Here is a 15,815-nt window from a genome sequence, read left to right on the forward strand (position 1 = left end):
CCGGGCGCTAAGGCCAAGAAGGGGAACAATAAAAAAGCCAAAGAATAAAAAAGAACCGCGTACTTTCCACACCCTCCTTGATCTTGACGGCGTACCGGGAGCGGCGTGCGATGGCGAACGTGCCGTCGGCCAGCGCCTGGTGCTCCACCACGGTCTCCTGCACGTTTGTGTCCTGCGTGCCGCACTCCACGCAGTAGAAGAACCCGTCCACCAGCCGCGTCCTCGTCTCGCCACACACGCCACACGGGTCGCCTTTACCCATGCTTCTTGGTTTTCCTCCTACCTTATATCATAAACTATTATATACTCATTATTTATAAAGGCACTACACGTGCGTGCTTGAGAAACGAAAACTCGCGGACTGTACGAGAAATGTCAAAGTCAAAGTCAAAAGCTCAAAAGAGAACGAAACGAACTGTCAAAACGCGCGGTACTAAACCTATTTTTTAATAAATTTCTGAACGAAAATAATTATGATTTGCGATGTTGGCAGTATTGAATTTCAATTGACGTGTACTTCCTTGCCAGCATGAATGGTCTACTAAAATAGTAGTTTCAATTTAAATCAGTTTAGTCGTTTGAAGTCTGTCTAAAAGGCCTCTCCAAGCGTATGTGATATATTTATATATCGGGCCAACAGAGTCAAATAGAGCGATAATTAGAACAAGACAACGGAAGCGTAATTGTTGAGCAAACGTTATCGATATGATTTCAAGTTTTTATTACACTCGGTTTTCGCGGTTAAAACGCTGTGAAACGACGCTTAATTCATGCCATGTTGCAGGGACAGCGACGTCGATAATCAGAGGCCAAAGTTATATAATGGAGGGGCCTTAAGCTAACTCTGCATCTGGATTTTGATACAACAAGGTGCTGGGGTGTCATGATAAACGTTATATCGTCAAACAAAGTTAACATTTACTTTGCCCTTAACAAAACTTTGCCATGCACATGCAGAGTTAGCTTGGTCCGGCTCTATTATTATGGATTCATATGAAATGTTGCAATTTATGGCTCTGAATTACTAGACCCAATATATACCATAATCTTCATTTATTGACCGAAGCGAAGCGAAGGTCTACGTTTTGACTCGGGCATTTTGCTTTCGTATGTCCGGATGTTCTCCTCTACAGGTCGCAATTCTTAACTTAACCGATTCTCGTGAAATTTTGTGACCGAATTTTATGACTAAATAATTTTTTTTTGTCAATCCGGTTTTTGGAAATTTTTAAAAATGGCGGAGTCGTGATACCTGGCGCCTAAACAAATAGTCGTATCGATATCATAAGACTTTTTTCTTTTTGAAACATGTTTACAGAGTTAATAGCAAAAAATGCAGAAAAAAATTATCGCTGGTTTAGGCGGTATTTAGATATTTAATTTTAGCTAATTTTAATTTGAGAAGGAGTAGCTAAATTTCGTCAACCCATCTAAGAACTATTTGGCTCAGTTTGTAAACGTTCGCTTTTTCTGTTTGCACAGAGGGTCTGGGTTCGATCCCCAGTAATTGTATGCTGGGATATTATAACTTTTTGTATTTTTTTACACATAAATTTCGTATTGTTTTTCTTTTATTTACTATACACCGTATTTTTATTGAATTCCGTTAACTTCGGGGTATAGTTAAGTACGTTTATAAGAACTAAATGGCATAGTTATTTTTCAAAAAAAAAAATTTTTTTTTGTTTTCTTTTTTGTTTTTTTTTTTTTGTTTAAAAAGTAATTAAATGTAGCATATAGCGTTGTTGTAACACGGGCATTACATTTAACTCAACCAAACAATTGAAATCTGTGACATATCAATGTCATTTCGTACATCAATCGACCGAGATTGTACTTAAGTTTAGTAGCAAATGTATGAACTCATTCTAAACACTAATCAATATGTAAGCCGGCCCTAAGGCAAGTGTACACGCTTGTAGAGGCCTTATAGTAAAAAAATAAATTATGGATTATCTCCGAAATGGACTTAATTAGAACATCGGTGTCTTTGAGAAAGTTACTTGATTTAAGCTCAAGAATGCACCCTTGAAATTAACGGAAATCAAAAAAAACACGGTGTATTTAAAGCTCTTAGCACCATGTTATTTCAAGCTCTGCTCGCGAGGTCTACAGCTCACAGAGCCACTAGTTTTAACTTCTCATTATCATTTAAACAACTACCTACCCATTTTGATAAAAACTAATAAGCTGTATCCAATATAATCTTGTAATCGTTGTGATGGCTGTAAAAATCGTGATGCTAATCGCTAATCAAACTGCTCATATTGTGATTTTCAGAAATACATGTTTTAACGCTTCGTCTAGTTCAATAGTATGTACCCTCATGTACCTATTCTAAACTCAAAATATAGGCCTAAATACTTGTAGCCTACTTGTCAATGTCATCAAAATCGTACCAAGGAAAGTCCAACTCATGCCGTTATAGTAGAAAAGCGTAGTTTAGTGCGTAGTAGGCTGGCAACCGCATTTACAATTTCTACCTCACAGTAATTTTATAGCGTTTCGCGTAGTCCGTCGTCAATAATTCGCTAATATTCGGGCGTGTTCACCGATTACGATCAAATAACTGAAACAAAGTGCCCGCTTAGCGCCGCGGTGTTTAGTTTATCGGCACGCGGTCGCCTTGCAGTGAGACGTGTTCGTGCCACCACACCCTCGGAGCGCGGTGTCGGTGATAGTCGCCGAAGTGTTATGTGGTCGGGCTAGCCGCAGTGTCGTGCAGTGTGCGTGCGGGGTGCATTGATGGGCTGCAGGGGCTGGCGCAGCGCGGCGGAGCGGCCGCTGCGGCGAGACCTCGTTTGCCGGAAGGACGCCTCAACTCGCCACACTGGAACTAATGGAATTAGAGAACATCGTCGCCAACACAGTCTATTTGAAGGCCAGAGAAGGTACGGTCGCTTCTTATCAAGCTCCTGATTGCCCCGGTAGCCGAAGAGCTTGTAAATTTTAAAAAATAGCCGCGTGCTCGGAATTATTCATGACTACACGATTCTGTATTCAAATCAGTTAGTCTGGGGCTTGTCAAGTGGAAAATAGGCCCAGTTGTCTCTAGAAACGTCGTCTCACTTGTTAGTCTATATTAGAGAGCAATTTGAATATAATGAAAGATCAATTGAATAGGTTAACCCTATGTACCTCATCGGTGTTGATAACTCAAGGAATAAATAAGGATCACATTGTATTCTTTAATATCTGCAATATCATATGTAGCAGTAGTTGATGTTTATAATGGACAAGGTTTGTGTGCATCTTCTGTCTGTGCCTGATACTAGAAGAGGTTCCCATAATACAAGCTGTATAACCTCCCCCCACTATGCAAGAACATAATAGTGACTATGAAAAAGATGTGCCTGCAGACACCAAAAACTTGGGACTATAAACCTTAGTGTCACTGTTATTATTTATTTACATTTTATTGCACAGTTAAAAGTGTGGAATAGACATACATTATGCCAGTAACTATTCTCTATCATCGACCCTCAAGCCAGAGATTAACAATATATAACAGGTGAACTTATCCTATAAGAGAGCTCTTTCACCAAGCTTTTGACTCAATTGAATAACTGTACAAGATTAAGATAGACAAACCAACACTGTACAATTGCATGCATGTGTAAGACAGTTATTTACAACAAGAACAATATCAAACAAACATGTATATCTGGACACTGGTCCAATCACCTGTGACAGGGTAACTGCTCTAGTGAACTAAATAAGGACATGAAGACATCTCCCAAGCATGAAGGCACTAACAGTAAACACAATTCAGATCCTTACTTCCTTTTGGCCGTGTGTGTGGTGAAGTATCGTTTTACAACTCAATGAGTTGTGGTTGACAGCTAGTGCAGGCCACAGATAGTTTACAAATATTGCCTGACTATTTGTAAACCTTACTGCAATGATATAAGGTGTACTATTGGTCAGCAACACACTTGCAGCTAGAACATGCATGTAATGTATGTATGTTTGTTTAGCGTAGAACAGTTTTATTGGATCATTAATTGGTTTATTGACTGACAGAAACTTTAGACTTTAGGGAGCAATCTATGAATATTGTATTTGCTTAGTTTTATTCCTACTAGTTTAGTTTCCAAGTTTCACAAAGTCTGTTTGTACTGCATGATTGGTCAGATAGTGTGTTGTTAGGCCTACAGATCAATGATTTAAACATCATCAACAACTATAAGCAGCACAAATTGGCAAACTTGTTCTTTTAGTTTATCAGAAGTTTCTGATGAGCTAATTTACAACAAATAAATCCTACTCCACTACTACATTCACTACTACTATTATAAACCTCTTTTATAATAGTAGTAGTAAACTATAGTAAAATCAACAGTGTAAACATAACTTTGACATGAACTGACAAAACATGACTGTACAAAACAATAATTAAATGTAACTTACATTAGGAAAAGGTAACTACAAAAGCAAACTCTTTTCCTAAGTGTCTACACTCAGACAATGATTTTTTTCAGATATTATTAAATATGACCAAACTTGATATTAGCAATTTATCACCATAACACAATATTCATATAGCCCTAAATGAACCTTGGGAAAATGGAATATTTTAGCCAACTGGTTAGTAATGTAAATGTGTGTAAAATTTAATGGCAGTCTGGTACCTATAGTGATAGCTTATCACGGACTAATGAATGTCTGAGGCCGGTTCTCAGAACTGGAGTTAACAATGTTAATCTAATGTGCGCTTGATATTTACCACTAGCTTTTTTTAAGGAAAAATAAACAGGAAATCTGTATGTAAAATTGTGAAGAAAGTCAATCTCTAATCGCCTATAAGTAGCTGTTATGTGTAGTAGTAGTTGTGTTGCTTAAGAAATGCTATTAAAGATTTTTTTGGAAATTATAGGAGGCTGAGATTTGGATGAGATTATAAAATGTTTAGGTTGGGTGATGAAATATAATCTGTCCAAAAACGGCTACTAAGCGTTTGAAAATATATATAATGACAAACATTTGTTAGTGGCACTCTTGCTAATGTTTCTACATCTCCATCTAATCTTCCGTGACTGTAGGCCTATTCATCATCTCAGCCATAAGACGTCCACTGCTGAACATAGGCCTCCCCCTTGGACCTCCATACGTGCCGGTTGGAAGCGACCCGCATCCAGCGTCTTCCAGCGACCTTAACAAGATCGTCTGTCCATCTTGTGGGTGGACGTCCTACGCTGCGCTTGCTAGTCCGTGTATGCCTATTAATTCTATCTAACTTCAATTATTTGCATTACCTAGGCTAGGCACTACTAATCCTTCAAGACTTACTTTACTTGTATAACTATTAGAGCTAACATTTATATCACTACTGTTTATTTACCAAGAAGTATGGAATAGATAGTGAATAAGAAAAGTATTATTACACTTTTTTTAAATACACATGTTAATGTTTAGATAATATTTACTACATACAGGAACGTTTTTTAGTGGGACAGTGTGGGCAAATAGGAAACCTATTTTAGACATTGTCATATGTCGCATCGTCTCCTTTGTTTGTGAGCACAATATCTACTAATATGATACCTATAATACCTAAAAGTTTTATTTAACTCATTCACTTTTACGCTACGATCGTAGCCCGGTCCTGGTGCTGTTACTGTTCTGGTGCGGTATGTAGCGACAATGCTTCATAGAGGCAAAACGACAATGTGACGCTACAATCCAAAAAATTACCCAATAATTTTTATTATGTGAATTTGCAAGAATTTGGCAATAAACCAGTCAAGTGGACTGATTTCCGTTGCTAGGATATTATTTCCCATAAATATACTTAAAACTTAAAACTTTTTCTAATTAAATATTTATATTTAAATATTTTCTATGGAGTCGAGGAATGTATGTTATGTATTATGTATACATATCGACAACAGTTAATATCGATATTTCATTAAGTCAATTCTAGTTTTTACAAGAAGAGTTCTAAATATACATTCCCATAAAATAAAACGGTCCTTGCATCTCAATACCTAGTTAGTTTCTCCAGTGTCTAATATATTAATTTAAAAAAGTTATTCTGTATATTGCAATAAAGGATTTCATGTCAATTTAGGAGCTGCACGTTCCTCAATGCAATAAGTGCAAACAATGCGAACAGGCACTCGCATTAATCGCGCAATACCAACTGAATAAAGCCGCATTTACATGAATTCGCCGTAAAACTGAATTGTGTACACTTGTACAGAAGAGAGTAGTTTTATGTTGGGGCGCGACGATGCCAACTACCCGCTATCTAAACTAAAAGGTCAGAAATAAGGGCTTGTGTCATTTACTTTTCACGAGCTTTTATTTACCTCGCGTTGTTAGGCAGTATCACACTGATGCGGCGCCAGTGTGATAATCGTCTAAATTATCTTGCTATTAAGCTGAAATTAATATAAATTGAGTAGTAGTGAGGTACAAAACGAAGGATCTAGTTCAATAGGTAGCAAAATTTGTTCGCCACGTGCTTTCAAACCCTCGCAATTCTCAAGATTCCACTATTTTTAACCGCAAGCGTAGAGATTTTAAAATCCTTTGCTTGCTCGGGTCTCAATTAATATTAGCAATAGGACTAAACTTTGCTCGATTGTTTGTTATATATGTCGTAGTCAGATCGTTTAATCCGCCGTATTACATTACGGCTAGCCGTTTTCAAAAACAGGGGCGTTTTGAAATGCGGCGGTTCGACTATTAGCCGGATTCTCATTGCGATACGTTCTTCAATAAGGCGGCTTACGTTTAGCCGCATCGTACTACCTACTATTTAGATTGTAGAGTGACCAGTTCTTTCGGTCGCCTACGTAACCGGAGTTTGACAATGTTTGCAATTTAATTTATTTTTACCATGGTCCCACCGCACTACATGTGTTTCTTTTCCAAAACATTTTCCATTTTTCGGAGCCCAAGCGGGGCTCCGTCTATTTAAGTTGTGAAGGAAATGTATTACGGGGAGGTAGGTTAGGTTCGTTAGGTAGCTTCAAATGCCCGAAGGGCAAACCGCTCAGAAATAGGAGCCCCGCGTCTATTTAAGTTGGGAAGGAATGTTTTTTGAAAAGAAACAGTCCGACGAACTCCAGATTTGATGGACACCCCAGCGTTTTTCATAGTTTGTTGTTGTTATGTCAGGCAGCGCCACGAGTGTTAAAAATGGGAACTAAAAACTGTCAAAGCGGCGCCTAATGATTCGCTGTATTACATTACGGCTAGCCGTGTTGAAGAACGTATGGCGCCGAATACATTCCGGCGGATTCTCATTTAGCCGCATTCAATCCGGCTAATCGTTAAACCGCCGCATTTCAAAACGCCCCTGTTTTTGAAAACGGCTAGCCGTACCTAATGTAATACGGCGGATTATACGATCCGACTGCGACATAAAAAACTTAATTGGCGAATGGTGGCTTTGAGAAAAATATTGTGCAGTAATATGTAAGAAATAAGTTATTTTAAACAGTTGAACAGTTAGTGTGTAAATGTTTGCCCATAGTTCCAGGGTCGGTTCTCGGACCGGTCACACGAGGGCTCTGCTGTTATTGCCCGCATCCTGCCCCATCGGGTTTATTTTTATCGCGGCGATACTAGTCGCGAACCGATCACAATATGCACATGGCGAGGGGCCTATTTGCTAATCACAACAGTTAGGACCGGTTGCCCAAAAACGTTTGTCAACATGATCGGCTTTGACCGCCAGAGGCGTTACCTGACGCGCGCGACTACAGGCCAACATAGGTACCTATCAGCCTTCGTGCATTCCGACAAGGTTTACGATGAGGCGGCGCGTTCAAAGGGATAATATTTGTTTGTACCAAAAGTTTGGTAGTTCTCTATTGTATGTTTGAGAGCCGTCGCTGGCTTGCTTAACATCTTATTTGTCATGCCAATTCAAGTCACAAATATTTGATTTGATAATAAAATCCGCGGCGTGAGGCGTCCATTCAAAAAACTTGCAAATTATCACTCACAAGCTCACGACTTAATTTTTCATTTATTTACTGCAACGTACAATGAAGGCATTTATTTGATCGAGCAAAATTGGCATTTGATGTGAACAAATCAGCTGTCATTGAAGCGTAATTATACATCATGTATACATATAGGTATATGTTTATATTGCGTTATGTTATGTGACAATTTTGAAACAATAATAGGTATTGATAAATTTCACATAACAACATAAAAATCTTCTCCAAACACATCAACATCGATGTTCGAACGAATCTAAACTGAGTACAACTCATATATTTCTTCATTTCATACTCGTACTACAACGACAAACATCCGTTTCGCCATACAAAATGCATGAAAGGAAATTTACTTTTAAGATATAAGTAAAATTGAGACACAGTAGGTATACGGTATCATAGCAAGAGTTGTGTTCTAGAGAGATTAAGCGGAGATATTCGTTATCCATCGACATGTGAGTGGCTCGCTTATCTAAAGTGCTTTACGTAACTTGAGGTTTGGGCGACAGGGTTCCGTGACAGTTACTCGCCACTACATAGATTCATAATGAATAAACCTCATCGGCTAAATAAAACTAAGCTCTTTTCACTACATATACGGTGGCCCTAAATTTTATAACTGTAACATAGGTATTGATAATTTTAGCAAACGTTTGCATTCGGGTTCGAAAGCTAAAGAAGAGTATTTTGAAGATAACAGTTTTGTTTTAGTTAGATAATAGTAGTATCTTAATAACTATATATATATATATATATATATATATATTTTGTAAAATACTTGTAAATATGAAAAAAATTGTGTTACAAGGGATCAAAATGATATATTTCCGTCAAGGGCCTACATTGAATCCTGAATGAAGCGATGGATTCTACAATAGAATCCCTAAAGTAGAATCCTGAGCGTAATGAGGAATTCAAGTGTTAACGCCCAAGACGAAATAATTTTTATAACTTGTGACACATACTGCTTTTCACATCAACTACGAGGAAAATAAAAAAATCTTAGTGTTGACACAATCTGATGCTTAAACAGATTATTTTAAGCTAAAAAAATAATGTGCAAAAAAATGTTAAAATGTGTGCTAGAACAGAAAAGTGTTACTTTGTTGATCCCTCCTAGCAGGGAAGAAAAGTGCCACTTTGATCCCTCCTAGCAGGGAAGAAAAAGCCCTTTGCCGAATAGGTGGTGTAAAAAAATCTTTATCAACGTATTTTTTTTCATTCCTCTAGTTCCTTGAAAAAATAACACGTCCTTCACAAATGCTTGAGTTTCTACAGTATGTCAATTTTCATAAAAATCGGTTTAGTGATTTCAGTACATACTTTCAGTTAAGCTGTCATTTTTCAGATTCCGAGGGAACCCCGACTAAGTATTAGATAACATCAGTAACCGTAACGAGCGTCACCGCGCGAGCGCGAGATAACGGGTTGGCCACTTAAACTTGCAGTAGGCAGTAGCTAATGTTTTTAAACAATGCTAATTGTTTTCAATTACATTGGTTCGTTTCGTCTAAGGCAGGGTTTCTCGAACTTTTTACCTCGCTTAGCCCTAATCAATTTTTTAGATGACTACTACCCATGACGAAAGTAAAACATCACACTACTTATATAATCTTTTTTTTATAAACTGTCTCGGTACAAAAAGTAGGTTATACAAAATGTTGACTGAAGTAGCATGACAAATAAGTACGACCGATTCCGACAAAATACGATGTAAAATAATTATGCACTACATCTGTACTCAATTACGAATGAAACTTGGGGATAGTTGTACTGCAACTGGATTATAATTTGGTGGTTTTAAGGTATCCAGCTTAGGCCTACTTTCCACAACATGCGACATGCATCAAAACTCCGCTCCATACAAGGAGTCCAATGAATATAAATCAGTAGGTGATCGATAAGCCGACCGGAAACGGCGATAATTACACTATCGGTCATGACCGGATGCTGCCCCCACAACTTGATTAGGATTACAAATCCCTTCAAACAATTACGCATATAGTATGAATATTCATTCTAATGTAGAGTAGGGTTTTGTTATTATTATTAATGCTCACCTCATCGATTGTAAACAGTACGCTAACACCACAGCCTACAGCTACACAGTAAACGCGCCACCCCAACGCCGCCTAACACTGAAAAAGCTCTGCTCCTGAACACGTCATCAATACGTTACCGTCATGTTTATACGTCAGTGACCACTAATCGAGCGGCCGCCGACCCCGCTCCTATTCCTAAATAAAACCCGCCTATACTCGGATCCCTAGACCCCTAACAAGTATAGAGAATGAGGGCTCAGAGTATACTAGTTAGAAATGACTTTGATCGGGAATGGACGAGGCCATAACATTTTTATAGCGCGGTTTCGTCTCGTAAAAGCGAGCATTCGAACAACCGTATTCTATTTTAAGTGCAATTACTATTTCGCGTATCTGATGCTTATTTTAGAACTCCCATAAAATTGTTTATCACGATTACTTTATTATCTTTCCGCCATCGTAATGGGAATGGAATAAAAGATTTATCGCATAAGTAGGCATGTATGTATATAAGAAAGACAATATAATATTCCTGGCATTCTGCAACGTTTTCCTATGTTATATGTGTTTGAGGTTTATATGACTGGGTTTGTATATCCGACATATATGTCGAACATTTATTACTAGTTGGACATTAGATTTGCGTGCACGTTTTGTTTTGTTTTATCTATTATTTGCTATTGACGACCTTCCAGTTCGTGAGTGGAACGCGAATGGCGTAACCGGGCCAAAGGTGACGGGGATTAATTTAGTTTAATTAAAATAATATACATCTAGTATGAGAGCGCTGGTAATTAACCTAGCTTATAACCAGGCTCCAATTTCACCACGGTGACAGGTGCGACAATTGTAAAACATCACTGTTGCTGACGTCACAGGCATCCATGGGCTAAGGTTACCGCTTACCATCGGGCGGGCCGTATTCTTGTTTGCCACCATCATTGTTTTATTAAAAAAAAAACTTTATTATATCGGAAAAAACAGATATTTCTCTTGCTAAGTTTATGACAATTGTCACAAGAAACACTACAATTGTCACGAAATTCCGACATATAACATATAACTCATTACCTGTCAAGAATTACCTACAATTCTTCTAAATCTTGACAATTGTCAGAAACTTCGCAAAAGAAATATCTGTTTGTTTCCGATATAATAAAGTTTTTTTAAATAATACAATGATGGTGGCAAACAGGAATACGGCCCGCCCGATGGTAAGTGGTAACCGTAGCCCATGGATGCCTGTGACGTCAGCAACAGTGATTTTACAATTGTCGCACCTGTCACCGTGGTGAAATTGGGGCCAGGTGGTAAGAACTGCGATTTTCCATCCGGAGGTCGCGGGTTCTAAGCTCGTAATGTCAGCGTCATATGGTAGGTAGCATCCAAACCAAAGTACATATTCAAATAGTCCGGTACACCATATACAGATTATATGGTGAATACTTTGGATGCTGCCTACTATATCACTCATTCAATAAACTAGACGGTCTACTCAATAACTGTATTAGATTTATATTTGGACTTCGTAAATACGATCATGTCTCCTTTTACCGCCGGCAGCTCAACTGGCTCTCCATCCGTCGTCGTAGGTCCTTCCGGATCCTTTGTGTCCCATTTTCGATCCTGTTTGAGCCTTCTGCTCCTGGATATCTCAAAAGTAAACTCGTCTTCGATACTCCTCGTCCAGGATGTGAGCTGCGTACCTCCCGCGTTCTCAAACTGACCATACCTTCTCACCGTACTGGTTTTATGACTAATTCTTTCGCCGTCCAGGCTAGTCGTCTTTGGAACTCACTCCCTCTAAAATATTAGACAAGCTCCAAGTAAGTTTTCTTTTAAGCGGTTGTTGCGTAAGCATTTGCTAAAACAAGAGTTCGAATAATATCCATCATTATTATATTTATAGTATGTATTGTATAAATATGTGGTAGTTTATATATATTTTATTTATTTATGTAGTTTGTATGTATAGTTTGCTTTTTTAATTCACTCAATAGGTATATTTCTCTCTCTGCACTAATTGTAGATATCTCTGTTTGGCCCTATGGTTGACTAGTAGAGAATGCCATTTGGCATTAAGTCCGCCATTTGTACATTGTTGTATATATTTTGTGCAATAAAGTTTAAATAAAATAAAATAAATATATGACGCTGACTGTACCTAATATGACTTTCGGAATTTATGTACGAAACATTGGATATTATTTATTTAACCAATCGCGTGTCGCTGAAGAAAAACACCATGAGCAAAATAGATTTATCCCAATAAGATCTAGTTTCCCCTCTGGGCCAAAAAGTCATAATGGCAGCCGTTTCGTAAAAACTAGTAACTGCGTTAATTCTCGGGATTATTAGGTTTCCCAAGCAGACCCCGGGTTCCTTTAATATGCAAGCGGGAAAACGCTAAGACGAGGAGGAATCACACGTCCTACCGCAAAAATTTCGTTATCCGCTTCTCTGTCACTCACTTTGTATTCGAGCGATAGAGAAGCAGATAACGAAATTGCGATTTCCGTTTTTCGCGGTATGCCCTCAGGAGTGGAATGAACGTAGTTTCGCCTGTAATCCGGCTCAAGGCCAGCTGAGAGGATGCGCGGGCGGCATGGCGCAACCGCAGGTCAGAGGCGAAGGGACCGTGGATTGGGTATGGGTACTAATACCACCGTCAAAACTGGTAGTCAAAATTATTTACTACTAGCTTTTGCCCACGACGTTGTCTACGTGGTATGATGATGAAGATTGATAAAACTATCCTATGTTCTTCCCAGGGCCTAAAACTATCTGTATCTATACGTACCAATTTTTTTTAACAGAACAGACAGAGTTGGTTTCGCATTTATAATATTAGCAGGGATTAATTGAAGAGCCTGGAGTCCCACTGCCTGGCCTTTGCCATCTGGCTTTGCCTCTTATTCTTCTTCCAACTAATCTTGTGAAAATTTCCCGCTAAATGCTTTAAGCTCGGTTCGCCATCTCCGACGAGGTCTACCGTGATGCTTTACAATTATGGAACCATGGAATACGCCATCAATACCAGTCTGCAGTACTGGAACTGGAAACATCATGGCTGTTATTATATTGAAGAATCGTTCTTACAAGTAGAAAGTTTCGTTTGTGAATTTTAATGCTTTAGTTTCTCGGGAATTGTATATAGCTGAAATAGTAAACTTGATAGAAGCTATTTGCATCGCGACACTGAAGCTCGTCCTCTCAAAACATGCTTGTCTCGAGTTTATAAAACTTTATTCTGTAAACCTGCTGCATAGAAATCTTACAAGTCTTACCGGATGGTGTTTTGCGATTTGGAAAATAGAATTTAAAGAAACACATGGCTTGAAACTCCACTCGTATTTCATTTGGATATTTGCGTACACTGAGACAAAAAACTAACAAAAACACACTTAGAATTACAAAAATAAAACTTAATCCGGGGACAAGGAGAGTCAACTAATAGGAACAAATTGACTTTTGCAATTTCCATTTAGTAGGAAATACAACTTCTATATTTGTAATTTGAAGTATGCTAGAGTAATTTCAGAAATTTGGTTTTGTTATTCCGAGAGGTGCTTTAGCAATATCGGAGGTGATGACGTCATGCGTGAAAACTAACCGTTTTGTAATTCTAAGCGTGCTTTAGCAATATCGGAGACGATGACGTCATAGGTTTTACTAAACTGTACTGCGATTCCAAGCTAGCTGTTGTTATTCTAGAGATAATGACGTCACAGGCAAAAACTAAACTGTTTGCAATTCCTCCGCCCCTAGCAAACGGGCGCCGCGAGAGCATGTCGCGCGCGTGGTAGCTACCCGTCTCTATTTCTGTCTGTATGAATAAAAAAGCATTTGGTAGTATATCTCTGTACTAAAGAGGCACTATAAAAGCCTGTCGAGATATTCTACCCATTCCTTTCTTATTCATACAGTCAGAAAGAGACTAGTAGTTATTACGCGCGCAACATGCTCTCGCGGCGCACCTGTGCTAGGGAGGTTGGAATTGCAAACAGTTTAGATTTACCTATGATGTCATTATCACTAGAATAACAACAGCTAGCTCGAAGTTGCAGAACAATATATTCCTGTAGAACCCAACTACACAGTAGGTCGCGGGTTAATATGTCCATGGCCCGCAATATATATCCTACATTTATTATTTAACTTAAGTATGTTTTAAACAAAGAAGACACGAGACACGCCCGCCCGACATCCGACACAATACTAACTCTAACCAAATGAACGTAGCAAGTAGTAAATTTTACTAAAATCACTAACATTCGTTTCGCTGTGTTGGTATTACAAAACTCGTTTAGTGATTGGTACAACAATGAACATAAACACAACAAGTCTATCTACTAAATACCAGTAAACTTTGTAATGTCGCTATAGTAACAACTGAATTGTTATTTTAAATGGGGTAATGTTATTCCCGCGAACTTGTTTTTAGATATTACAAAACTATGTAAGTGAGACATTTACTAAAATCATAACTTGAAATCACAGATGCTTTTTTCCAAAAATCACAAACTTTACTAGTAAAAATCGGAGAATTTTAGTAGTAATAAAAATGGATTGTAACAAATACTGAACTTTGTTTAATGCTCCATTTACTAAAGTCTGTTTGCTGAAATTAGATTTAGTATTACTGAGCTGTTTGTAGAAATAAATAAATTTTACAGAAATAGTGAAACTTCCATGATTACTACTAAAACTTCATTTTTTCCCCCAGTACAGAACTGTTTATTAATTCCTGGTGGTGATTTTTCTCTCAGTGTGGGGGAAAAATGAAGTTTTAGTAGTAATCATGGAAGTTTCACTATTTCTGTCAAATTTATTTATTTCTACAAACAGCTCAGTAATACTAAATCTAATTTCAGCAAACAGACTTTAGTAAATGGAGCATTAAACAAAGTTCAGTATTTGTTACAATCCATTTTTATTACTACTAAAATTCTCCGATTTTTACTAGTAAAGTTTGTGATTTTTGGAAAAAAGCATCTGTGATTTCAAGTTATGATTTTAGTAAATGTCTCACTTACATAGTTTTGTAATATCTAAAAAACGAGTTCGCGGGAATAACATTACCCCATTTAAAATAACAATTCAGTTGTTACTATAGCGACATTACAAAGTTTACTGGTATTTAGTAGATAGACTTGTTGTGTTTATGTTCATTGTTGTACCAATCACTAAACGAGTTTTGTAATACCAACACAGCTACTTGCTACGTTCATTTGGTTAGAGTTAGTATTGTGTCGGATGTCGGGCGGGCGTGTCTCGTGTCTTCTTTGTTTAAAACATACTTAAGTTAAATAATAAATTTAGGATATATTGTGGGCCATGGACATATTAACCTGCGACCTACTGTGTAGTTGGGGTCTACAGGAATATATTGTTCTGCAACTTCGAGCTAGCTGTTGTTATTCTAGTGATAATGACATCAAAGGTAAATCTAAACTGTTTGCAATTCCAACCTCCCTAGCACAGGTGCGCCGCGAGAGCATGTTGCGCGCGTAATAACTACTAGTCTCTTTCTGACTGTATGAATAAGAAAGGAATGGGTAGAATATCTCGACAGGCTTTTATAGTGCCTCTTTAGTACAGAGATATACTACCAAATGCTTTTTTATTCATACAGACAGAAATAGAGACGGGTAGCTACCACGCGCGCGACATGCTCTCGCGGCGCCCGTTTGCTAGGGGCGGAGGAATTGCAAACAGTTTAGTTTTTGCCTGTGACGTCATTATCTCTAGAATAACAACAGCTAGCTTGGAATCGCAGTACAGTTTAGTAAAACCTATGACGTCATCGTCTCCG

At 38.1% G+C, this 15,815-nt stretch overlaps 3 protein-coding genes across 3 annotated transcripts in view; 1 reads left to right on the top strand and 2 right to left on the bottom strand.

Moving 5' to 3' along the window:
* The window catches only part of LOC134801236 (uncharacterized), a gene marked incomplete at its 3' end in the record, with an annotated part of 32,474 nt that extends 32,202 nt beyond the window's left edge, over nt 1–272 (bottom strand). The window contains exon 1 of the mRNA XM_063773769.1: nt 64–272. Coding sequence (XP_063629839.1) covers nt 64–262 — 199 coding nt within the window. The remainder of the gene's footprint in view (nt 1–63) is intronic.
* LOC134801353 (claspin-like) overlaps nt 1–15,815 on the bottom strand; it is a 416,093-nt gene that overhangs the window by 34,732 nt on the left and 365,546 nt on the right. The gene's annotated exons all lie outside the window — the stretch shown is intronic.
* LOC134801178 (G protein-coupled receptor kinase 2) overlaps nt 2,426–15,815 on the top strand; it is a 95,904-nt gene continuing 82,514 nt past the window's right edge. The window contains exon 1 of the mRNA XM_063773725.1: nt 2,426–2,891. Within this exon, the coding sequence (XP_063629795.1) occupies nt 2,840–2,891 (52 nt within the window). The 5' untranslated portion in view covers nt 2,426–2,839. The remainder of the gene's footprint in view (nt 2,892–15,815) is intronic.

The sequence above is a fragment of the Cydia splendana genome, chromosome 21, assembly GCF_910591565.1.
Source record: "Cydia splendana chromosome 21, ilCydSple1.2, whole genome shotgun sequence".
NCBI lineage: Eukaryota > Metazoa > Arthropoda > Insecta > Lepidoptera > Tortricidae > Cydia > Cydia splendana.